This window comes from Suricata suricatta, chromosome 12 (genome assembly GCF_006229205.1).
Source record: "Suricata suricatta isolate VVHF042 chromosome 12, meerkat_22Aug2017_6uvM2_HiC, whole genome shotgun sequence".
Classification (NCBI taxonomy): Eukaryota; Metazoa; Chordata; class Mammalia; order Carnivora; family Herpestidae; genus Suricata; species Suricata suricatta.
This window is the reverse complement of record NC_043711.1, coordinates 49688196-49711244: the sequence shown is the minus strand read 5'-3', so window position 1 is coordinate 49711244 and position 23049 is coordinate 49688196. Positions and strand designations below refer to the sequence as shown.

General features: G+C 51.7%; 3 protein-coding genes across 10 annotated transcripts in view; all 3 read right to left on the bottom strand.

The window, feature by feature from the left end:
- Positions 1 to 287: 287 nt before the first annotated feature.
- On the bottom strand, positions 288 to 9350 carry CRELD1 (cysteine rich with EGF like domains 1). Its single transcript, XM_029916124.1, has 11 exons — positions 9241 to 9350; positions 8524 to 8716; positions 8208 to 8290; positions 4767 to 4877; positions 4371 to 4462; positions 3456 to 3632; positions 3276 to 3371; positions 2350 to 2433; positions 2079 to 2174; positions 1735 to 1869; positions 288 to 921 (listed from the first exon to the last, which is right to left on the bottom strand). Exons 2-11 carry the CDS (start codon positions 8695 to 8697, stop codon positions 707 to 709), a joined length of 1263 nt encoding a protein of 420 aa, XP_029771984.1. The 5' UTR covers positions 8698 to 8716; positions 9241 to 9350; the 3' UTR covers positions 288 to 706.
- A 179-nt stretch (positions 9351 to 9529) lies between these two features.
- Positions 9530 to 21360, bottom strand: IL17RC (interleukin 17 receptor C). Of its 8 annotated transcripts, none has more exons than XM_029916116.1 (19): positions 21164 to 21360; positions 20857 to 20878; positions 20508 to 20660; positions 20137 to 20211; positions 19936 to 20045; positions 18416 to 18527; positions 18033 to 18077; positions 16384 to 16523; positions 16107 to 16166; positions 13999 to 14053; positions 13736 to 13917; positions 13597 to 13647; positions 12848 to 12896; positions 12559 to 12680; positions 12234 to 12293; positions 11575 to 11623; positions 10431 to 10526; positions 10287 to 10325; positions 9530 to 10192 (listed from the first exon to the last, which is right to left on the bottom strand). In XM_029916116.1, the coding sequence occupies exons 1-19, from the start codon at positions 21266 to 21268 to the stop codon at positions 9573 to 9575; spliced, it is 2145 nt and encodes a 714-aa protein (XP_029771976.1). In that variant the 5' UTR covers positions 21269 to 21360; the 3' UTR covers positions 9530 to 9572. The 8 variants fall into 8 exon arrangements, with proteins under 8 accessions (XP_029771976.1, XP_029771977.1, XP_029771978.1 ...); XM_029916117.1 differs by having other exon boundaries at positions 12848 to 12893; XM_029916118.1 differs by lacking the exon at positions 10287 to 10325.
- An 821-nt stretch (positions 21361 to 22181) lies between these two features.
- Positions 22182 to 23049, bottom strand: part of IL17RE (interleukin 17 receptor E) — an 11344-nt gene continuing 10476 nt past the window's right edge. The window contains exon 18 of the mRNA XM_029917380.1: positions 22182 to 23049. Coding sequence (XP_029773240.1) covers positions 22704 to 23049 — 346 coding nt within the window. The 3' untranslated portion in view covers positions 22182 to 22703.

Genomic DNA, 23049 nt, shown 5'->3' with positions numbered 1-23049 from the left:
AAAACATTATGTCCATTTTATAGATGGGAAGAGCGAAGTTCAGAGACAAAAGTAATTTGTCCAGGGTCTTTAGGCAAATGACAGCTGGCACTGAACCCGGGAAGCTCCTCTCCAAAGCCTGGTTCCTCCACCCCCTTCTCCTAACACTACTTCAGGGCCAGGCCCCTCTCCTGTCCTCCTACTGCTTTTCCATCATGGTAGCCCTCAATTTCCCAGGGTTTTAGGAAGTTTCCCCAAGGGTGAGGGGCTACCCATGGGGAGTAGGAGACAGGGAGGGAGACTGAAGATTCTCTATTTTCCAAGACCTTTATTTCCTGAGATGAATAAATAATCAGTGGCTGAGGGGCAGGGGTACAGAACAGGAGCTGGCAGCATGCAGCTGGCAGGAGGAGGCTACGATGGGCCCACCCCCTGGAGGAAACCCCCTCATCCTGGGCAGGGGCCAAAGCCCACTAGCAGCCACCACAAGGAAATACTTTTTTAAAATTCACACACGTTGTGAAGCCTGCCCAGTTCCCCCAGGCCAAGGTCTCATGGCATCCATGTTTAGGGCTACTTTTTCACCCTAAGGGACTCACCTGCCAGTGTGAGGTGTGGTGTGGACCACACTCAAAAATAAAGCAAGCTGCCTCAAGTGTCCAGGCAGGAAAGAGGCCTGACCTCGGGGCAGCCTGAATGGGAGGAGATCCTGCAGATGTGGCAGGGATTATCTGCCCTTGATGAAGCCCTCCAGCACACGGTCACTGCGCTCTGACAACCAGTAGCCAGTCATGGCGGCCACAGCCCCAATGAAGATGGCAGTAAACACCAAGTCGCCCTTGGCAGCTAGCGTCGCCAGTGCACAGATGATGACACCGAAGAACATCTGCTGCAGCACCACCAGCTCGTCCTCTGTCATCTCCGAGAAGAAGCCTGCTGACTCTGTGAGGAACAAGAGAAGCACCTGTCACTCCCCGGCTGTTCCTGGAACTTCCCACGTACCTCGTCATTGCTGCCACATGGCTGCCCAGCAAGCCGGCACACGAGGTCATTTACTGCTGAGAACAACTCCGACCGACGGGCAGCTATTGCCCCTGTCTCAATAAACGGGAAACTGAGGCTCAGAGCAGTGAAGAGGTCTGCCCAAGGCCATGTGGTGGGGTAGTCTGGACATAGCCTGTGTTCTAGCCCGGCTCCGGAGCCAGACTGCACGGACTTGACTCCCAGCTCTGCAACCTGCTTGTCATGTGGTGTTGGGCAAGTTATTTCATCTGTCTGCATCCTTGTCTCCACTCAGTAAAGGGAGGATGAGAATAATACGAACAGCACTGGATCTGTCATAGAAAGGAAATAACTGAAGACATGCCAACAGGCTCAGAACAGTGTTGACACACGGGAAGAGCTGTGGAAGCGGCCACTATTATCATCATTGCGGCTGTCCATCTCATGACGCCAACAGCCTGCAACAGCCCTCAGCAGCCCAGGGTGAGAACTGGTCCCACTGGACAGATATGAAGGGAGGTAGGGGTGATTTGACACCAAGTGCAATTTTCTTTCTACCTTGGGAGGTGTGGGGCCACTAAAAGTCAGCCTGGGGATCAGATGAAGGGTTTGGGTCTCAGTGCAGCCTTATGGGGGTGAGTGGCAGTGGGGATGGGGCGGGGCCTGTGGCTGCCTGGAGAAGGGGCTTCCCTGCCCTCCCCCTGGATGAGGACCTCCCCTCCTCAAGTTTCTGGGGGCCACTGCTGGGCTCACCTGGGATCTGCTCCTTCACACAGACGCCCTCCATCTGTTTGTAGCCCTCGGCACAGACACAGCGATAACTGCCCTCGGTGTTCTCGCACTGCTTGTTCTCTCCTGGACACACCTCTGTCTCACATTCGTCCACATCTTGAGGGAGAGTGAGGCAGGTTAAGACCCTCACTGCCAGGGTCCCACATACGGCAGCCTTGACTCCATCTCACTCATATCCCGACACCCCTTTGCCCTTTCCCAAACAACATTCCACCCTTCCTTTCCCTGCCCTGTCCATATTCCAGCTCAATTTGTGGTGGGCAAGGCACTCCATGGTGTCTGTGCCCCACTGGCAGGGGACTCACCGAGACACTTGGAGCCCACCTGCTGGTAGCCAGGGCTGCATTTCTTACAGCGGCCTGGCCCTGCCCCCATGCAGCCCAGGCAGGCCTTGGCACAGTCTGGAGAAGGGAGAGAAGAGAAGAGGGTGAAAGCTGCCCTTAGGCCCGAGGCAGATTGTGCAGGGGGAAGCCCTGCTCCAGAAGAGGTTGGGGGCGGGGGGTTCTGGTGCCCGAGAAGGCAGAAATTTGGGGGCATGGAGCAGCCCCTCCGACCCTCCCCACACCCCTCCCTTACCCCGGCACTCATAGGAGCCCTCGGTGTTCACACAGAACTGGTCGGGTCCACAGCTGGCTCGCTCTGTGCCACACTCGTCGATGTCTGCAGGGTGGTGGGGAAGGATAGGGATTTGAATCCTTGTTGCACTAACTGGGAAGCTGAGGCCAGGGCTGTTGGAGAAGGGACGTGCTCACACTCAAACAGTGTGTCAGAGGCTGCTGGCTGGACACCAGCACGAAGGTAGAGGTGCAGCAGGCCTTGCAGTTAAGTGTGGCCTAATGATGGGTTCTGGCCAACAGGGTGTAAACAGAAACGATGTGCTCCACTCTTAGCTCAGCCTTAAAACAACAGAAGTGGACTCTTCCATGCATTTTCTTCCCTTTCTCACTGCCTGGGTGTCAGTCAATGAACATGAAGGTACCTCAAGCAACAAAAACATCCCGAGGGGATGACCGCACAGTAAAACAGAAAGTATCTGGGTCCTTGAATGCTTGTAACAAGTGGAACTTCCTTGCCAGCCTGGACCACTCGTTTTGAGACTATGATACAAGATAAAAAATAAAGCTCTATATTCTTTAAGCCACAGTCTTTGGTGATCTTTTGGCCGTAGCAGCTTAGCCTTTACCCTCGTCTATACAAATAACTATAGAGAGACCAAACCAAGTCTTGAACCCAGGCTTCCTGACCCCAAATGAAGTTATCTTCATTTCCCTGGCTAACTCTTCCTCAATTTTCAAGAAGCCGCCTTTCCTGGTTCCCTACCACTACAGAGCGGGATCAGGGACATCTCTAACTACCGAGATCCATCTGTACTCGAACTGTCAGGCTGAGATCGCCATGAAGATGGGGACCGTGGTGCTCTAGCCCAGAGATGTGTGTGCCGATAGGGACCAAGCCCAGGCTCCCGCCTTCCTCCCCAGATCTAGGGCTAGGGCCTCACTCACCTACACACTTGAGGTGATGCAGGGCCCAGCCCTTCTTGCACTGTAAACAGTTGGACTCCTCAGGTCCTGAGCAGCGGGCACAGGGGCCAAAACAAGCTGGGTGGGAAGGGGGAAGTGTGAGGATGGGCAGGCAGGCACCCCATCTACCCCTGCCCAGCCCTGTGCCTCTTGGCTACCTACCCGAACATACCAGATGGCTGGCGTTGCGCTCTGCCTCAAAGTAGCCGAGGCCACACTGGCCACAAGCCTCGCCCCCGTAGCCGGCCTGGCAGTCACAGTGCCCGCTGCCCCCTCGAGTCCCTTCCCCTTCACACCGCCCATGGCCACCGCAGGGCTTCTCTGCGCCCCCAGGACAGGCTGTGGGCAGACACCAGACCGGGTGAGATCATAAACACAATCGTGAATACAGAGAATATTTCCCCATACCATTAAATATTTTTAGAGAGAAAACTCAATTTTAATGGCAACATACTATTTCATCATAAACTGTATGAAATTTACTTAACCGATACCCCACTGTGGAACAGGTTATTTAAAAATCCTTCCTCTTATAAAGACTGAATTAATCATCTTAGTCACTCTCCCTTTTTTTGTTGTTTTTTTGTTTGTTTTATTTATTTTTTCTTCTTTGTGTCACTTAGTCTTTCATCCGAATCTTCCTGAATTTTCTAAAAGAGGCTGGCTGGTGGAAGGTTTAGCTCCTCCCTCAGGACTGTGTGGTGACAATGGAGGCTTCCAAGCAGCCCCTGCCTGTCCCTAGGAAGGTCACCTTAGTCCAGGGGATGGGCCTGGTCTGATCCAGGCATGGGAAGTGGGGTGGGGCTGGGGCGGGGGGGGGGGGTGCATTTCTCACATACTTGATGAAAACCACTGTCCCATCTGACTGGTCTAGGCCTCTTATCTTTTTTCAGAGCCGTTCCCCACTGGTTTGCTCATCTCAACAGCCCTCAGAGGCAGATGAGAACTAAGGTCCAGAGAAGTTCTGAGAGCAAGCTGAGCTCACACGGCCAGCTGTGCCAGCTGTGCGGGACAGCCAGGACTGGATCCCCGACCTCGGCCTTCCCCTCAGCCCCCAAGAAGAGCTTGAAAACTCACGAAGGCAGGAGGGCCCGAAGGTGCCCGACGGGCAGCAGAGCTTCAGGGAATCTGAGCAGAGCCACTGGAAGAGGTCTGGGGCTTCCTGCTGCCTGAGTGGGTACAGAGATGGAGATGACAGTGAGGGGGACTGAGAGAGTGTAAGAGGTGCTGCCCACCCTTCACCCTCCCAAAGAACCTGTGATACACCCCTTCTTGAATAGAAGACCCAGAAGACTACCTGACCAACCCCCTTTCCTCATTTGGCAGAGGGGTAAATTGAAGTTCAGAGTGCTTAGCAGATCTAGGTTTGGACAAAGGAGCCAAAGCAGGACACAGGCCCCAGCATGCAACCCCCTCTTTTCCCACCAGGCCCTGCCTATGGCCCCCTCCCTGGGAAGACCCCCAGTAACTCACTTGTGAAACCACCAGCTCTCCACCAGCTCCTCACTCAGCTCTAGCAGGCGGTGGCACTCAAAGTCCGACTTGCTGCACACGCTCTCAAGCACTTCTACCAGGCGGGTCTCACTGGCCGGACAGGGCGGGAGTGGAACAAACATGTTCTACCCCATCCACCACCCTCCTTAAGGTCTCCTCCCCCACCCCTCCTCACGCCATGGCAATATCAAAGGAAAGGCTACAAGGCATAATGGAAGAGGTACTGACTGCAGAGTCAGACAGACCTGGGTTTGAATCTAGTTGAGTGACCTTGGCAAGTCACTTAACCTCTCCTGAACCTCTCTTTTCTCATCTGTAAAATAGAGACAATACTTGCCCTCCATGTTTGCTGTAAGATACCTCAGTTCCTGCATTTGCACAAGGGAAGATAAGACCCTTGCTGCATATATGTGATTAAAAATACATCGTGTAACAAGTGTTGGCAGGATGTAGAGAAACTGGAACCTTCCTACATTGAAGGTGGGAATGAAAAATGATTCAGCCACTGTGGAAAGCAGTTTGGCACTTCCTCAGTAAGTTAAACATGCAATTACCATGTGAAGCAGTAATTCCACTCCTGGTTATATACTCCAAAGAATGAAAAACAGGTGTTCAGACAAACACTTGTACACAAATGTTTGTAGCAATACTATACACAGCAGCCAAAAGGTAGAAACAACTTGGGGTGCCTGAGTGGCTAGGTCAGTTAAGCGTCCAACTTCGGTTCAGGTCATGATCTCATGGTTCATTGGTTCGAGCCCCGGATCGGGCTCTGTGCTGACAGCTCAGAGCCTGGAGCCTGCTTTGAATTCTGCATCTCCTTCTCCCTCTGCTCCTCCTCAGCTCATGCTTTCTCTCCTCTCCTCTCTTTCTCTCTCTCTCAAAAATAAACATTTTAAACAATTAAAAAAAGAAAAAAAGGTAGAAACAACCCAAATGTTCATTAACTGAGGAATGGGTAAACAAAATGTGGTATCCATACAATGAAATATTACTAAGCTTTGAAAAGGGGTGTTTGGATGGCTCAATTGGTTGTGTCTGACTCCTGATTTCGGTTCAGATCATGATCTCACGGTTAATGAGTTCGAGCCCTGCATCGGATTCTGCGCTGGCACTGTGGAGCCTGCTTGGGATTCTCTCTCTCTGCCCTCCCTAGCTTGCTCTCGCTCTCTCTCTCTCAAGAATAAATAAATAAACTTTAAGACATTATGGTAAGTGAAAGAAGCCAGACACAAATGGGTTCCAATGATATCAGCAATCCACAGACACAGACAGCAGAGTAATAGTTGCCAGGGGCTGGGGGAAAGGGAGAATAGGCAGTGATTGCTTAATAGGTATGGAGTTCCTTTCTGGAGTGATACAACTGGTCTGGAACTAGATGGGGTAAAGCCTGCCAGATACTGTAAATGTACGAAATGTCTCTAATGGTAAATTTTATGTTACTTAAATATATATTTACTTAAATACATATATACACACACACACATATATTATGTGTTTAAAGGATCTGGCATGTGCCTGGCATAGAGGAGGAGAGGATTTAAAACACACACACACAAAAAAACCAAATAAAAACCAGGAGCCATTATACGGCTAGAAGTGCCCTTCAGGTTATCTTGGCCAATCCCATCATTCCTAAATGAGGAAACTGAGGCCCCTTAAGGGAAAGGAAGATGACCAATGTTACATAATATCAAGACTTTTTGTTTCTGGTGGGCATCACAGTCTAATCCTTACCACAATCTTATGAAATAATCAAAGGGAGTATTAACACCCCCATTTTACAGATGAGAAAACAGGCTCACAGATGTTAAGTGACCTTCCTTAGGGTACACAGCGTCACAACTGACAACCAGGTCTGTCTAACTCCAAGTCTTTGCTGATTTCTTCTCCTCAACTTGACTTTTTTTTTTTTATGTTTATTTATTGATTGTGAAAGAGAAAGAGAGGGAGCATGAGTGCACATAAGCAGAGAAGGAGCAGAGAGAGAGAGGGAGAGGGAGAATCCCAAGCAAGCTCTGTGCTGGTAGCACAGAGCCCAACACAGGGCTTGATCTCACCATGAGGCCATGACCTGAGCTGACATCAAGAGGTGGATGCTTAACCGACTAAGTCACCCAGGTGCCCCTCAACCTGACTTTGAAAAGTTGGAGGGCCTATGACTCAAGCCTTTCATTGATTATAGTCTCATCTCATTCCATGGTTTTATAATAATACTATAAGTTGATGACTCCCAAATTCATGTTTCTAGCTCCTAATTTCCCCTGATCTCCTCACACCTAAATCTAACTCTGTTTTGCTGTTTAATAGACATCTCAGGCCAATATATTCAAAGAGAACACCTGATTCCACCCCTCCTCTATATCTTGTCCTGCCTCAATTTTACCTATACCATAAAACAGCCCCACTATTCACCCAGTTGCTCAGGCCCGAAACCTAATAAGGAATTTTTATTCTACCTTTTCTCTCATACCCCATCATGATTCCATCATTCAAGCCTTATCAGTTCATCTGCAAAATATACCCAGAATCTGACCTGTTCTCACCATGCCCACCACTAGATACACATGCTGCTGTCGCACTTAGACTAGCCTCCTAAATGTTCTCCCTGTTTCTTCCACTCCAGCCCCTACAGTCTTTTTGCTACATCACAGTGAGTGATCTTTTAAAGGTGTAAATAAGACCACATCACTTCTCTGCTCCAAACCGCCCAATGGCTTCCCATGACACTCAGAACAAAATTGAAACTGTGGGGGCGCCTGGGTGGCTCAGTCGGTTAAGCCTCCGGCTTCGGCTCAGGTCAAATCTCATGTTTGTGGGTTCGAGCCCCGCGTCAGGCTCTGTGCTGACCGCTAGCTCAGAGCCTGGAGCCTGCTTCCGGTTCTGTGTCTCCTTCTCTCTCTGCCCCTTCCCCTCTCAAGCTCTGTCTCTCTCTGTATCAAAAATAAATAAAACATTTAAAAAAAATTAAAAAAAAAATTGAAACTGTGTTCTGTGACCTTCAAGGCCCTTTGGCTCCAGGTTGTACTGCTCTCTCTTCTGCTCTCTCCCCTCCAGCCTCTTCTCAAATATACCAAGCTCAGTCCCATTCTGTCCAAATCCCTTCCCCCACTGTCACATAGCTTGCTTCTTGACTTCAGGTTTCTGTTCAATTGTGACACCTTCCCGCCATTCTGTGGTCCACCCTGCTGTGCTGTTCTTCCCCTGATATGACATTATCTATTTACTTATTCACGTTCTGTCTCCTCTACTAGAATGTCAGTTCCTTGTAGATGGGATTTTGCATGCCTTATTTACTGCTATACTGGAGACGTTCAGTGATATTTGTTGAATAAGGGCTCCCCAAGAGTCTCCAGGCCTCCACCAGTAGAGCAGAGATTGGAAGGAGAAGTATACAAACCCGCCTCTCAAGCTTCTTACCTGTCTTTGTATTTGGACAACTTCTCTTCCTCCCAGGCAGTATTTCCACCTCCGAAGTTGTCCCGGATTGTTCTCTCGAGGCCCTGGAAATGGAGAACATTCGTAACGGCTAAGAACAGTGCCTGGCACAGTCTAGCACTTTGGTATTTCACTGACCAGGGAACTGAAGTCAGAGAGGCAACCTGCCCAAGGCTATATACAACTAGTAAGCAACCAAGCCAGTACCTGACTCATGCAGACTTGCATCCCAGAACTCCTCTCGACCTCTGTGCTATAGTGGTTAGGCCGCCCCGCGAGGGGCTGCTCATGCACCCACCTTATTGAAGCTGTCGACCAGTCCACGGCAGGTATGACATGGATGGAGCTCAGTTGGGGGAGAGGACTGGGGAGGTGGAGAGGGCTGGAGCCAGATGGGCCCTGGGAGGCTAAGAAAGAGACTTAGACCCCAGAGCAGAGGTGGGACCAGGCCTCTGGGGGGCAGTGAGGCCATCTTTTCCCAGGCTGGGAACCTGTAGATAGAGGGAACGGGGATGACTCACTGGAGGAGCCAGGTGAGAAAGAAAAGGGTTGGTTCCGAGGTGCCGCAGGTCTGGGAGCCCAGATGTGTGTTATAAGAAAAAGAGTCTAGACTGCAAGGTACGGCCTGGGAAGGGGAGGTGATGAGGAAGGAACCTATTCTGCAATTCCAAGACACGAATAAGTTATCTCTGTCACCGTGGGAGAGGTGGCCTGAATCCTTGGCAAAGGAGAGGCCAACTCATTGTTTTCAGGTCTGAATATGGGTTCTTAGGCCAGGATCAGCGGAATTAGGGAGAACGGGTCAGAGTCCAAGCATTAGGAGAGTAGAGGCCGGATAGGCGGTCCTGGGGGGAGGAGTCCGGAACGGAACCCGGTCTTCCGGGGAGGAGCCCGGATCCGGATATGAAGAGAAGGGGTCAGGTTCGCGGCCCGTAGCCTGCAAAGGGGCGGCCCACTAGCCGGCAGGGGAGGATCCAGATCCGCGTAGGCAGCGGGGGAGGAAGCGATGACCCACCCAGCCCGCGGGCGCCGACGGCTGAGTCTCCCCAACGCCACCGCAGCCGCTGGCTGCGTAAGACGTGCAGCCTCCGCCAGCGCCGCAGTCCGGGGGGCGGGGCCCACCCAGGCGGGGCCCACCCAGGCGGGGCCCACCCACAGCCAACAGTGGCAGTCCGTGTGCCATTGCGTCACCCTACGTCAGCCAACCGGAGGCGGCGCCGGGCTGCACCTGTCCTGGTGTTAAAGGGCCGCGGGCATCTTGGTGTGCCAGTGGCGCGGTCACAGACACATGCTGGAGGCACAGATAGAAAAATAGTGTCTGCCTTTATTCAAATTGTCTCCCCTGTCTCACGTGCCATCCCGTGTCCCGTCCCCAGAGTCCCTGGGATCTCCGGGAACCTGAAGCAGCTGATCCAGGGCGGGCTGCAGGGCCTGGGACACTTGCCTCGCCCTTTCCCCCAGCAGCCCGGGGCGTGTGTCCCCGGGCTCGTGCAGGGCCCCCAGGAAGCCGGGCAGCTGGGAGGGTAGGGAGAAGACCGGCACGCTACGGAAAAGGGCAGGCACAGCCTCTGAGTGGAGCAGTCCGTCGAAGTAGGCCCCGACGTAGCGGCCGGGCGCCCGGCCCTGCAGGAAGTCTGGCAGCACACAGCTGAGCGAGGCGGCGAAGGCATCGTGCGGGCCCTGCGGGGCGGGAGCCCGAGCCCCGTCCTGCAGCCACTCTTGGCACAGCGCCACGGCCCCGGGTGAGAAGAGCAGCACCACCACGCCGCCCTCCTGAAGGGTCTGGCGCCTCTGCGCGTGGAACCAAGCCAGGGGACCCTGCGTGCTCAGTTCAAGACGGCTCCACAGGTCCACGGCCACGCGCAGCGGCAGCTGGCACAGCGCCGACGCCAGGGCGCCCACCAAGCGTTCGAAGCCGGAGTCCTCCGCGGAGTAGAGGAGCAGAGCCGCGCGGCTCCTGGCGGCAGCTGCCGGGGAAATCGAGGGGAAGGGAAGATGTGAGAAGGCCAGAGGCCCGGCCCGCTAGGGGCCGCCGCCCGCCTGGCGCTGGCTCACACTCACCCCCCGCACGGATGTCCTCCTTCAAGAGCCTCAGCCACACTGTTAGGGGAGAAGGGCGGGGGCAGCCCGTGAGCTCGGCTGCCACCTTCCCGAGGGGAACGCCCAGCCCTGTCTCTGGGGAGTGGGGAGCCCGGAAGCGCTCACCTTTTACTCGGTCCTTTTTGAAAAGTAAGAGAAGGAAAAGCACAGCGGCAAAGAGTAGGCAGGCCAGCCACACCAGGGCCCAGCGCTGGTGAACGTCTAGGAGACCCAGGGGAGAGGACGGGCTAGTTAGATGCCATACACTTTCACCCCACTTCACGAAGGAGAAAAACTCAAAAGATTTAAAAGATTTCTGGGGCTGCCATATGTGACTGAACTGGCTCAGAGAAATGGAAAGTTTCGCCCCAAGTCCACAGCCTAGTGTCAGAGTCAATATATGAACATACATCTATCTACGTGGGTGACCTTGAGTAAGTCATTTCGTCTTCTGCCTTAGTTTTGACCTCTGTAAAACTGGGTTAACAATAGTTATCTATTTCATAAGGTTGTTGTGAGGACTACATACATTAAAGAAATCAGTTACAATGCTGGGTATGTTAAGTGTTTTGAGTGTCAGCTAATATTGTCCCCTAAGCCTAATGTTGCTGTGCCCTTGACCTCACTCTCTTAATGACTCCAACAGCCTTCTAAATGGTGTCCCTGACCTCTTTTTTTGCCTCCAGTTCATACACTACATGGCAGTTCCAGAGACCTTTTTAAAATACAAATTTGATAATAGTGTTACAGGAAGCTCCCACTGCTCTTAACATAAAATCCAATTCCTTACATCAGTTCCCAAAACTCTAGATGACCCTTGCATCCTTGTGATAGAGGTCTGCCTCCCAAGACCCTCCAGCCACAATGGCCACCTCAAAGTTCCTCAAAAAAGCACCTCTTACTCCTTCACTTAGCTCAGCCTTCAGAACAGCTTGAACTTTTTCCCAGCTTCACCCCATCTAAGTCAGTTCCTCCTCATTATATTCATTCATGGTTTTAGACGCTTTATAGCAAATGCTTCAATAGCTCTCATTTACTAAATGCTAATGTCTTTCTAGCCTTCTATGGCTGTGGTGGGGAGAGGGATTGTGTCTTTTCGGTGATGCTAGAATCCCTATGAGCTCCCTTCTTGGCTTTGGAATGAAGGAAGGAATGCCCCTCTGATTGATCTGAGCCAGGGAAGGACAGGCCACTGCAAGTGCTGCCCCTAAAACTATCTAGATTCCAGTTTCTGGCACAGGGGGGGAAGGGCAGTTCTTGTAATACTCACACTTGTCCATGGGGCAAGCCCACAGTGCCCTGAGGTCGTCATCCCACAGCTGTAAGACACAAAACCAAGACCATGGCCCCCCATCACACGTTCTGGCCAGCCTGATCTCCACATTTCCAGCCTAAGCTATGCATTTCTCTCCTCTCTTTCTCTCTCTCTTTCTCTCTCTCTCTCTCTCTCTCTCTCTCTCTCTCTCTCTCTCTCACACACACACACACACACACACATACACACACACACGAACTGTAGTTCCCCACAAACTGCCCTGCCTTTGATCACACTATGCCTACTGCCTAGACCATTGCCTGCCTTCCTCCTTGCCAGATCTGGCACAATGACCCTTCCTTGAAGCTTTCTGTGGAACCCGATGCTTAGTATATATGAATTTGGTTATCTGTTGACTGGCTTCTAGCCAGCAGTGAGCAACTTGGGAACAGGAACTATACTTCTTCAACTCTTGGCTTCCCTAGCACTGGACACAAATAAGCACAAACAGATGGTAAGTGGGTCCTAGGGGGACAGTGAGGAGGCCCCTGCCTAGGAAGAGAGAGTTTCCCTGAGCCCTCTGAGACGCATGGGAAGAGATGGAAGAAGTTAAACAGAGTTTTAGGCCTGTGGCCCTTGGGCATTGGAGCAGGGCCCTCCTGCCACCTACTCACCAGCAGACACTGGCCTGACTGCAGGTCTTGTAGTAACTGGTCTCCAAGGCGAGCTGCCCTCTGTCAAGACAAAAGGGGCTGTCACCAAGGGGTACCACATTTAGAAGACCACTGAGCTGCAGCTGGGCAGAATTGTGGGGGAATGGGGCCTGGACACTACTAAGAGGCCACTGAGAACAGGACCTAGGTCTGAATCACCCCTACATTCCCAGACACCAGCACAGGGCTTGGAAGAGAGGAGGGGAAATAGAACACAGTGAAAATTTGAGGCCAGGCTTAAGACAGAACTGGAAAGGTACATGGAGGAAGGTCCCCGAGCCCTCACCGTGGAAGCCATGCTAAGTAGTGGGGTGCAGCCACTGGGTTCCAAGGCACAGACTGATCTGTTGTCATGGGGGCCTTGTGTCTCCACCAACAGCATATCATCCTTGAGGGGACCAAGGGAGTCTGGAAAGGATGAGAGCCCAGTCTTGAGTGAGATCCAACCTTGCTGGAGGCTGCCACTTGCTTCTCACCCATTCCTGTACCTGACAATCACCCCCCAAGAGCTGGCACTCCCAGGGTTCACCCCTATTATTATGGCCCCGTCCCCGCCTTCTCCAGGCTTCACTTACCAACCCACAAGCACTTTTGCAGCTGCAGCTTCTCCCAGCTGCTCACCTGCTTAGAAGGGGCCAAAGGTAGGGGCACAGGAAAAAGCAAGAGCCAAGGCCATAAAGAATAGAAGAATAGAAGGACAGTAAGGGGAGGCCTGTCAGGTTGGGGAAGGGGGTCTTTACTCTGGACCTAATCTTGGGCAGATCAGGGTTCAAGGCTGGTGATTAGGAGATACTTCATTTTTTTCAGCCTTAGTCTTGTGAGGGTATCTGTGCTAAAGGGCCTTCTGATTCTAAATTAGCTCTTTTTATGTCTTTATACATTCCCTTCTCATCTAACTACCTTCACCCAAGAGGCCTCATCTGACAACTCCACCTGAAATTGGAACCCCAACCCTCCTTTATCCTTCCCCACCTTTCCCATAGTATTTATATACAATTTTAACATAGCGTGTAGGTCTATTGTCTGCCTTTCTCCATTAGAACATAAGCTCTGTAGGGTGGGAACATGTATTGGTTTTATTCACTACTATGAAGTATTTACTATTATCATCCCTGTTAAACAGATGAGGAGACCGACATTCAGAGAGATAAAGTGACTTGCCCAGAGTCCCACGGCACTGCTAAAGTCAATAGTGGAACTCCCAGAGGTAACAACTTTGCTCCAGTGACTTAAGGATAAAGTGGGTCCAGAAGACAGTGAATTATCTGGGCAGGTCCACTCTGGGTTCTTCCCCTAGCCCAGAGCTCTTGTGCCCCCTTCTTACCTGGACACACAGGTTAGGGTGGACATTCAGCAATGGCAATTCAAGTGCCTTCTGTGGGAAAAGAGAAATGGGTGGGGTCAGGAAATATGGCCCCCTGGGCTTCTGCTCCTTTCCAGGAGCCTTCCACCACTTCACTTACATTTATAGTGACATTTACTCGTGGCAGCAGCGGAACCAGCGACTGGCAGGGGCCTCCACCTAGTGCCTGCCAACACAGAGTGGCCTCAGCAGGCAGGGAGCAGGGTGCATCTATCCGCCAGCCCCTCTGGGGCAGCAGCTGCAGCCGGGCTGCATGCCAGAGGTTCCGATGTGCCCGGGGGTCTGCAAGGAGAGGGCGGGGTCATGGGCGCCCTGCACTCACCTGCACCGTTCCCACCCTGGCCCCAGCCTAGGTTTGCTCACCTTCCCTAAAGGGGCAGATGCTTGTCCTGACAGAGTCGGGCTCTAGCGGCCACACCTGGGAATGAAATGGGGCTCTACAAGTCAGTTCAACCCCGATGACCCTCCAGGAGCCTAGCCTCTGCTAGGCACTGATATTTTATAAACACGTGTCCAGTCTTTTTGCCCTTTGCAAAGCCCTAGAGTTGCACACATTTATTCTTCCAGCAAACCCTATGCCAATATCTGACAACATCTTCATTCAACAGACTTTTAATGAGTACCTACTATGTGTCTTAGCACTATGGTAGGCACTAGGGACATTGCTAATTAAATCCATGATTACTTTGTGTGAACCTACTATGTGCTGGGTACTATGCCAGGTGTTAAGAACACATTCATTTATTCTTTCTTTTTTTTATTAATTATTTATTTTTTAATTTAGATCCAAGTTAGTTATCATATGGTGCAACAATGATTTCAGGAGTAGACATTTACTCTTTTAATAGAAAAATACATATAGTCTTCTGTGGAAAAAGAGTCATGAGTAGAGTCAGGAAATATGGCCCCCTGGTCTTCCACTTCCTTCCAGGAGCGTGTGTGTGTGTGTGTGTGTGTGTGTGTGTGTGTGTGTGTTTTAAGTAAATGCTACCTGCAGTGTGGGGCTTTAATTCCTGACCTTAAAACCGAGAGTCACATGCTGTATCAAATAAGCCAGCCAGGCACCCCATTTCTTTCAATAGACTTTTAAAGCATATCTATTCTTTGCTTAGCCCTGTGCTAAGCTGTAGAGATAATCCATTAATTTATTCAGCAAACTTTTAATTAAGACCACGCACTAGGTAGCCAGCATTGTGTTTGGCAGTAAGGACGTTTATATCACAGCAAACATTTCATGAACATCTGTTATGCGTCCTATCACAGTGCTAGTTAGTTGAGTTTCATTCATTCATTCCTTTAAAGGCTTAATTAGCATCCACTATATGGCAGACAAGACAGGTGCCCAAATAAGAAAGGAAGTGACAAATGGACAAGGAAGTACAGGAGTGCAAGAAGACTGTAATATAAGAGAGGCCAGAGAGTTGAGGAAAAGCTCTGGGAAAGAGGTGACATTTGAGTTGGAAGGATTGAGTTGGGGGGATTTGAGTTGTACAGAAAAGAAGGGAGGGCATTTCAGGTAGGGAGACTGACAGACATTAATGTCAAAGGCAAAACAGATGGGACCTTATGACCATTTAGACATATCTTTCAGATATCTTTCAGAGGAAAGAGGGGTGCCTGGCTGGCTTGGTTGGTAGAGCATGTGACTCTTGATCTCAGGGTTGTAAGTTTGAGGCCCATGATGGGTGTAGAGATTACTTAAAAATAAAATCTTAAAAAAAAAAAAAAAAGGAAGAGGGGCGCCTGGGTGGCTCAATTGGTTAAGTGTCCGGATTCGGCTCAGGTCATGATCTCATAGTTCTTGGGTTCAAGCTCCGTGTCAGGCTCTGTGCTGACACCTAGCTCAGAGCCTAGAGCCTGTCTTGGGATTCTGTGTCTCCCTCTCTCTCTGGCCCTCCCCTGGTCGTGCTGTCTCTGTCTCTCAGAAATAAATAAAAAACATTTAAAAAAATAGTTAAAGTTTAAAAAAAAAAAAAAGGAGGAGGAAAGAGTCAACATACAGAAGCCTGGATACTTCCTTTTATAACAGCCCTATGAAGCTGGTATTGTTAGTACCGTTTTACAGACAGAAAACAGACTCAGAGAGCTGAAGTGACTTGCACAAGATCATACAGCTAGTAAATGGCAAGAGTCAGGATTCAAACCAGTCTGAGTTCACAGCACTACTTTCCAGGGGAGCGCAGAGACAATTGGAGGAGTAGGGGAAGGCTTCAAGGAGGAGGTGACATTTGAATGGGGCCATAAAGCATAAGTAGGAGTCCCGTGGAAAGAGGATCAGGAAAAGCATCCAGAGCCTGCAACAGTCAGAAGACAGGACAGCAAAGGTCAGGAGAGGCTAGTCAACCTAGGGAGCAATAGTTCCCAAATCAAAGAAGAGTGTGGAGGATGAGGAGACAAAGAAGGTAAGGGCCACCTCCTTCATCAGTTTCCCAATCCCCTTCCCCTGGCACCTGGCTGGACTCTTCTCTTACCTGAATACAAAGGCAGGGAAATAGATCTGTATGGTTCAAGGTAATGGTTTGTGGCCCAGTCTGTGGGACAAGCAGAAGGGGAGAAGTTGGGGAGATGAGGAGGAGGAAGGCTGGATGCCAAAGTTAATGAAACCAGGCAGGTAGCTGTTCCCCCACCAATATTCCTTGCTTTGGGTGGGGGTTGCTGTGTCCTCTTCAAGGGTCCCCTTTGATAATACACCTGCATCCTTAGCACAGGCCTAGAGTAGGAATGGACTTAAGGACAGGGAGGCCTCACCAGGTTTCTGTGCCACCAGGGTTTTGTAGGGCCCTGGACCTGGTTCCAGTACAGGGAGAGGCCAAAGCGCTGCTCCTCAGAGACGTCCAGCACCAGGTGCACATCATCACCGTCGGCAGACACATTCAGCCAGGGCAGGGCTGTGCGGGGGGGGGAAGAGAGAGACTTGCCTCACCTCTTCACATATCTGAGCCCTGTCACACCCTCTGACTGAACCTTTGGAGTTCCTTCAAATCCCTGAGATTGGAAGGCCACTAGATGAGTGTCCTCATCTCAGACCAGACCTTGTCCCCATCAGCCAGCCCAGTATCCTGATACAACTCTTCACTCTCTGCAGCCAGAAGGATCCTGCAACCACTGTAGGATAAATCATTCTCTGCTCAGAACCTTCTGATAACCCCCCAGATTACTTCCAGAGTAAAAGCCAGAGTCTTTATAACAGCTTGCGAGACCTTCTACAATTTGGCTGCCCTCACCACTCTAACCTCATTTCCTGGTACTCTTGTCCGTAATTAATCGAGTGCAGACCCCCTGCCCTGTCTACTAATACTTAAACACACCAGATATACTCCTGCTTCAGGCTCTTTGCACTGGCTCTTCCCCTGGATATGGAACCCTTTTCCCTCAGACACGCATATGGCTCCTCCCATACTTCCTTGGGGTCTTTGTTCACTAGAGTGATGGCTGCAACCCCCAACCTCCTTCTCCCCCTCTCCCCTCTCCAAATGTTCTCCACAACACTAATCATGCTAACTGACTGCATATTTCACATCTCCATGTGTTTACTGTGTCCTGACGCCCTGCTAGACCTTGACCTTGACTCCCAGCTAGAACGTCAGCTCTGTGAAGGCAGGGGTCTTTGTCAGTTTAGTTTACTGATTTATCCCCAGTGCCTAGGATTATTCCTTGGGCAGAGTAATCACACAATAAATATCTGCCAAATAGGTGAGTCAGTGATTGCTGAATGAATGGAGACGTGAAACACATGATGTGTATCTGTGTCCTCAAAGCTCTGGTGCTGAGTAGTTTCTAATGACTTCCCAAAGAGACAGGCCAAACTTAAGGAACCAAAAGGGAAATAAAACTGAAAAATTTAAGAGCTCAGAAACATCACTGCTTGTATGTTGATCTGAGTGGTAGTTATGCAAATGTATACATATGTAAAAATTAATTGAACTGGACTTTAAAATAGTGTTCTTTACATACTTTCCTGTATGTATGTTATACCCCAGCAAAAAAGAAAAGACAATGCCAAAAAAAATGAACAAAGCAAAAGCAAAATTCAGATAATGCTTGGGAAACACCATCAGAGCCTTGGCTTTCTCAGCCCTTATTTTATGGTTTAATATTATTGTTATTTTGATATATGGTGTGTATGTGGGAGGGGGGGTGCACTATAATCTTGACAACGCTTTTGGCCTCTAGATGTCCCTGATACTGATAAATAAATCTGTTATAAGGAGAGATTCACCTTCATATTCCCAATGCCTGGCACAGAGTAGGAACTACTGCAGTTCGTGTGTGATGAATAAATGAGCTTGTGAGTATCTGGATTGTGGCAAGACAAGACCTGAAGCTGTCCCCAAGGGTCCCTCACAAACCAGACCCTGCCCCTCCCTCCTTCCAGCCGTGTTGGCCATAGTCCCTACCCCAGCAGCTCTGGATGCTGTCACGGACTTCCAGTCCCTTGCAGTCTGGGGAGAGATCACAGAAAAGCCACCAGTGGGGCTGGGGGCCAAAGAAAGAAGAGGAGCAGTCTGACCCGTGGGGAGCACTGGGAAGGGCTCCCTATTCCCTAAATACCACCCCATCTATCCAGTGCCCAAACACCTTCCTAAAGCACTGGGAAGCAATGTCACCTGGGGAGAGGAGGCAAGAGGGATAGACCCTGGGGAGGATAGGAGCTCACACCCCTGCCTGAGAATGGATGGGACAAGGAAGGGGATAAAAGCAGAATGGCATTTGCCAGAGAGGAAAGAGACTGAGAGGAGGGGACCAGGACCTGGCACCCTGAGGCTCTGCAGCCACTTACCAGGCAAATGCTGTGTGAGGTTGAGTTCCTTTTGGTACCTGGGTTGAGTATAGGACCAGATTCGCACCTCAGCCCCCAGAGCAGCTTCAAAGCAGTCAAATACTACAGAACCCTGTGAGGAGAGGGGTGGTAGAAGGCTGGTGGTATAGGGCTCAGAATACAGGCCAAGGGCTCTGAGCTCCTGTCCATGGACCACTCCACTCACCCCATCCCCCAACCAATGATGCTGTACTGTATAGCCTGAAATTCTCCCATTAACGTTTCCTTTAAAGGTCCCCAATTCTAAAAAAAAAAAGGCCCCCAGTTCTAAAGCACACCCCCTCAGTAGTGGTGTCAGCAGGGCAAGGATAAGGGCCCTAGATATTTGAGTCCCTGTGCCCAGCCCTCCTGTTCTGCATCACGTGTCCAAAGGTAAGGTAATCAGAAACCCCTTGCCACATGCAATGCCTCGGGGGTCCTCTCGGCTGCCCTTTGAGGTGGGCCAGCAGATGTTCTCCGATTCTATAATTTTCCAGACAAGAGGACATTGGCTGGGAGCTGGGGGTGGGAGGGGAAGTCAAAGGCTTTGAGTGGTTTGGCCGGGTGGAGGTACATCTTCCACATATGTGGCCTCCTGAGGTAGAGAGAAGCTCCAACACCCTGTCCCACAGTATGTATGCAGGACAGACAGGGTACAGCACGAAGTCCGGAGAAATAGATCCAGCCCACAGATTTCCCCTCTCCAAGCCTCAGTTTCTCTCTCTGGAAAATGAGGGTAATAATAATGCCTCTCTCATGGGTGTTTTTTTTTTAAGTTTATTTTGAGAGAGAGAAAGAAAGAGAGGACGAGCAAGGGAGGGGCAGAGAGAAGAGAGAGAATCCCAAGCAGACTCTGCACTGTCAGCACAGAGCCTGACATGGGCCTCGATCCCACAAATTGAACCATGAGATCATGAAATCAAGAGTCAGATGCTTAACCAACTGAGCCACCTAGACACCCCCATAGGTACTTTTAAGGATTACAAAAGGAAGGGAAAATTAAACTTCCTGAGACCTTTCACTGCTGGGCATTACACCAGGCGTTTTACACATACCAACTCATCTATTTCTCACAACAGCCATACGGAGCAGGACTATTCTTTTTCCATTTTACAGACAGGAAAACTAAGGCATAAAGGGCTGAAAGGGCTTGCCCACAGCCTTGTCAGAATCTGCACACAGAACTAATGCACACAAGAGCACCTCATAGATGTCACATTTAGAAAGATGGCTATTGAGCGAAGCCTGGGTAGCTCAGTCAGCTGAGCATCCGGCTTTAGTTCAGGTCATGATCTCGCAGTTTGTGGCTTCAAGCCCCATGTCAGATTCTGTTCTGACAGCTCAGATCCTGGAGCCTGCTTCAGATTCTGTGTCTCCTTCTCTCTCAGACCCTCCCCTGCTCATGCTGTCTCTCTCTCTCAAAAAAAAAATAAAACATTAAAAAATTAAAAATAAATTTAAAAAAAGAAGATGGCTATTGCTATTATTATTATTTTGCATACCACAGACTGACCAGGCTGCACAAGGGCAGCAGGCACTTGCACCTCCAGGAGGACGCAGCGGGCGGTGGGGTAGGCCTGGAAGGAGAGCACGACTTGGGCCTGGAGAAAGGCTGTGAGCAACAGGGCAGGGGATTGGTCAGGCCCAGGGGCCATGGGCAAGGCCCTGGCAAGGGCCAGCTGGGCCAGCCATCTTCTCCTCACCGTTCCTAGGCTCCTCAAGCTCTGAGTCAGCTGCTCTTTGAAACTTTTCCTCACCTTTAGGTTCTTCCCAGTGCCCTAGAAGGTGAGAGCAAGGCCCAGGTCAGGCCCCAGTTCTGGGCTGGCTTTGGACTCGGCTTCCTTCTAGAAAGCCCAGGGCTGAGAAGCAGGAGTCAGGCCTGGGGTCTGGGCTGGGGCAGAGGAGGGGGGGTGGTGGGTAGACAGAGATACTGGGCTGCCCTGGGGATCCTTTGGCCAGTGTCCTCCAGGAGAACACTGAGGATGCGCAGGACTGCCTGACGGACTCCCCAGTCCTTGTGCCCATCCCAGACACACTCACATGTACATACACGGTCACAGGACGACACGCTCACCATGCACAGCCAAGTGGATGGCTACACGCACACAGAGGTCACAGTCAGTCTCCTGGTAGCACCTCAGCACCAGCTCTGTCTGCAGGCGTGTGGGCACCAGCACAGGGCCTGGGGCAGACACGATGCTCCCAGGTAGGCAGAGCACGTCACCATCTGTGCATGAAGGGCAGGGTGAGAGCTAAAGCTGTTCAGAATCCAGAGGTTAGTTGCACCGACACCCGCACAGGGCCAAGGAGCTTTGGGCTCTTCCCGGGCTGAAGGTGGGTATTGAGGGCATGGGACTGGCACATCTCCCCTCCCTTCCGCCAATCTGGGCAGTTCTTTCCTTTCTAAAAGTAGGGCTACTCACCCCAGAGGTGACAGGAAAGGCCCTGGGGAGGAGGTAAAGACGGGTCAGAGTTTATGCCACCGAATCAAGCCATTTTTACCCTGCCTGAGATCCCTGCCCAACTTTCTGGGGCTCCTTGTTCAAGTCCCTTCCAGAAGAAGACAAACTCAGCTTTTGCCCCCCTCCCCATTCTTTTTGTATCCCATCAGCACCAGACCAACCAGCCAGGGCAGTTCTGGAAGTAGTGACAGTGACAGGAGCTAGGGCCCCAGTGGGCCGCAGACTGAACCCTGAGCCTTCCCCAAGCCTTCCAGGGCCCTAGACTTACCGGAGAGCAGCGGGCAGTATCCTGAGGCCCCTCGAGCCTCTCTAAGGAGAGGACCATGGGGCTCCGGCCCAGTGCCAAAGACAGCAGGAACCAGGGCACAGGCATCTTCCAGGTGCCAGAAGGCACCAGGGCCCAAGGCCCTGTCCTGCCCCCCCCCCCAGAGGGGGGGAAGACACGGTACCCTGTTCCCACTCAGCCCCAGGAGGGGCCAGATTCCCTCTTCAGCCTGGGGTTCCAGTACGGGCTTGAGCACTCCCTCTCCTGGGCGTCCTGAATCCCGTCCCAGACCCAGCCAGAGTGCTTTCGCTTTGGCTCCCGGCAGGCAGCTGGCTGTTCCCGCCCCGCCCTGTCCCTCCCACCAACACTAGGCCTGGGAGCCAGCACCCTAGGACTAGGGTGGTGGCCTCACCTCCTTCTTTCCCTCTCCTCCTCCTCCTCCTCCTCTGACACCTAGCTGGGAGGGGCCCCTGAAGAGTCACAGCTGAGTAAGGGAGTTCTTACTCACCCTGGGAGTCCCTAAGGAAGAGGGCCTGGGCAATCCTAAGGACATTTCCACGTCCCATGTGAATCTGGGATTTTAGTGCCCAGTGAATCTCCTCATACTGGGCACTCCAGGTCACTTCTCACATCCACCCTGGGACTCGGTAACCCTTTGTGGGACAGGAGCTCTAAAGGCAGGGACAAATGGCACCAGAAAGTGGGCTTTTCGCCACTCCCAGGCCTCTGCCATGTGTGGTATGGAGGAAAGGAACTCAGAGCCAAGCAGACAGGAGGCCCATTTGTGCTGTTGCCATGGGCTGGCTACGTGACAAATGGACCTTTCTGAACCTGTTCACAGTGAGAATTTCCAGGTCCTCCTTTGTCTTTTCAGAGGCATTGCTTGTGAGAATGTGGAGGATGTAGCTGTAGGTGTGGACATGGAGGGTTTGGGCCCACCAGCTGCTGCATAACAACCCCCTGTGCTGACCCTTCCTCCAACTCAGCATCCTGAACACACGAGAGAAGCACACTGTGTCTCTGAGCTTATCCATTCTGTTCACCTTTATTTATTTTTTTGATCTTGGTCACACCTTTGTCCTGGCCACTCAGGCTGAAACCTCTCCCTGGATCAGGCTCCCTCCTTCCCTCCCTCCACCCTCCTCTGGGCTGGGCTCTAAGGTGGGAAAGCAGTATCCTGGCTCAGAAAGGGTTTTTCCCCCACCCCCTGGAGTCACCCTCTTTCAGAACTGCCAGAGCTCCTGCCTCCCCTACCTCGGTCCCACACCTCTCCAGCCTGGACTGGTGCGTGTGCAAACTACTCTTTCGGGAATTTTGAAGAGAAGTGGGAAGATTCCCCCACCCCCACAGGACTGCTATCAGTGGACCCCTCAGTAAAGACGGACTCTCCCTGCTCGTTCTGAAAGGAAGAAGCCAGACACACGTAGGGAAGGGGCTGGGACAGCGAAGGAGGTGCTCTGCTCCCAGGCTGGGAGTCAGCATAAGGATTTTTGGCCAGTGGTCCCGAGGTGGCACCCCAAGGATTCCAGGGTAGAAGGCTCATTCAGGGATTCCAGCCAGTACCCCTACGCCTGTCTCTGCTGAGCCTCAGTTGGCAAAATTTGGCGGCCTCACGTTCCAGCCGTCTGCACAGCTCCAGGCGACCCCGCAGGCAAGAACGAGCCCCGAGGCGGCCCCAGCTGGCGGTTTCGGTGGAAGGTTGAGCCTCTAGTGCCTGCAGCAGTCGTGGCAGGTCTCGCAGCAGGCGGTAGCGTGGCAGGGCGCGCAGTGGCGGGGGAATGTCGTCCTTGGCACAGAGGCGACTGAAGTAAGCGAGCAGCAGCAGCGGGCGCGGGGCCGCGCGGAGCAGGGCGCGCAGGGGCGCCGCGCGGGGATCCCGGCCGCCGGGC

Bases quoted from the DNA above. Each gene is read 5' to 3' on its own strand.
- CRELD1 (XM_029916124.1), bottom strand. From the start codon at position 8,697: ATGGCCTCACTGCCCCCCAGAGGCCTGGTCCCACCTCTGCTCTGGGGT. The intron at 4,463-4,766 runs GTGAGTTACTGG...GTACCCACTCAG, and splicing joins GAGAGCTGGTGGTTTCACAA to GCAGCAGGAAGCCCCAGACC. The intron at 2,434-3,275 runs GTGAGTGAGGCC...ACCACCCTGCAG, and splicing joins GCATCACCTCAAGTGTGTAG to ACATCGACGAGTGTGGCACA.
- IL17RC (XM_029916116.1), bottom strand. From the start codon at position 21,268: ATGCCTGTGCCCTGGTTCCTGCTGTCTTTGGCACTGGGCCGGAGCCCC. The intron at 20,212-20,507 runs GTGAGCGTGTCG...CTCACCTTCTAG, and splicing joins CATCCACTTGGCTGTGCATG to GGCACTGGGAAGAACCTAAA. The intron at 12,897-13,596 runs GTAAGAAGGGGG...GCCCCTTCTAAG, and splicing joins ACCCTAACCTGTGTGTCCAG to CAGGTGAGCAGCTGGGAGAA.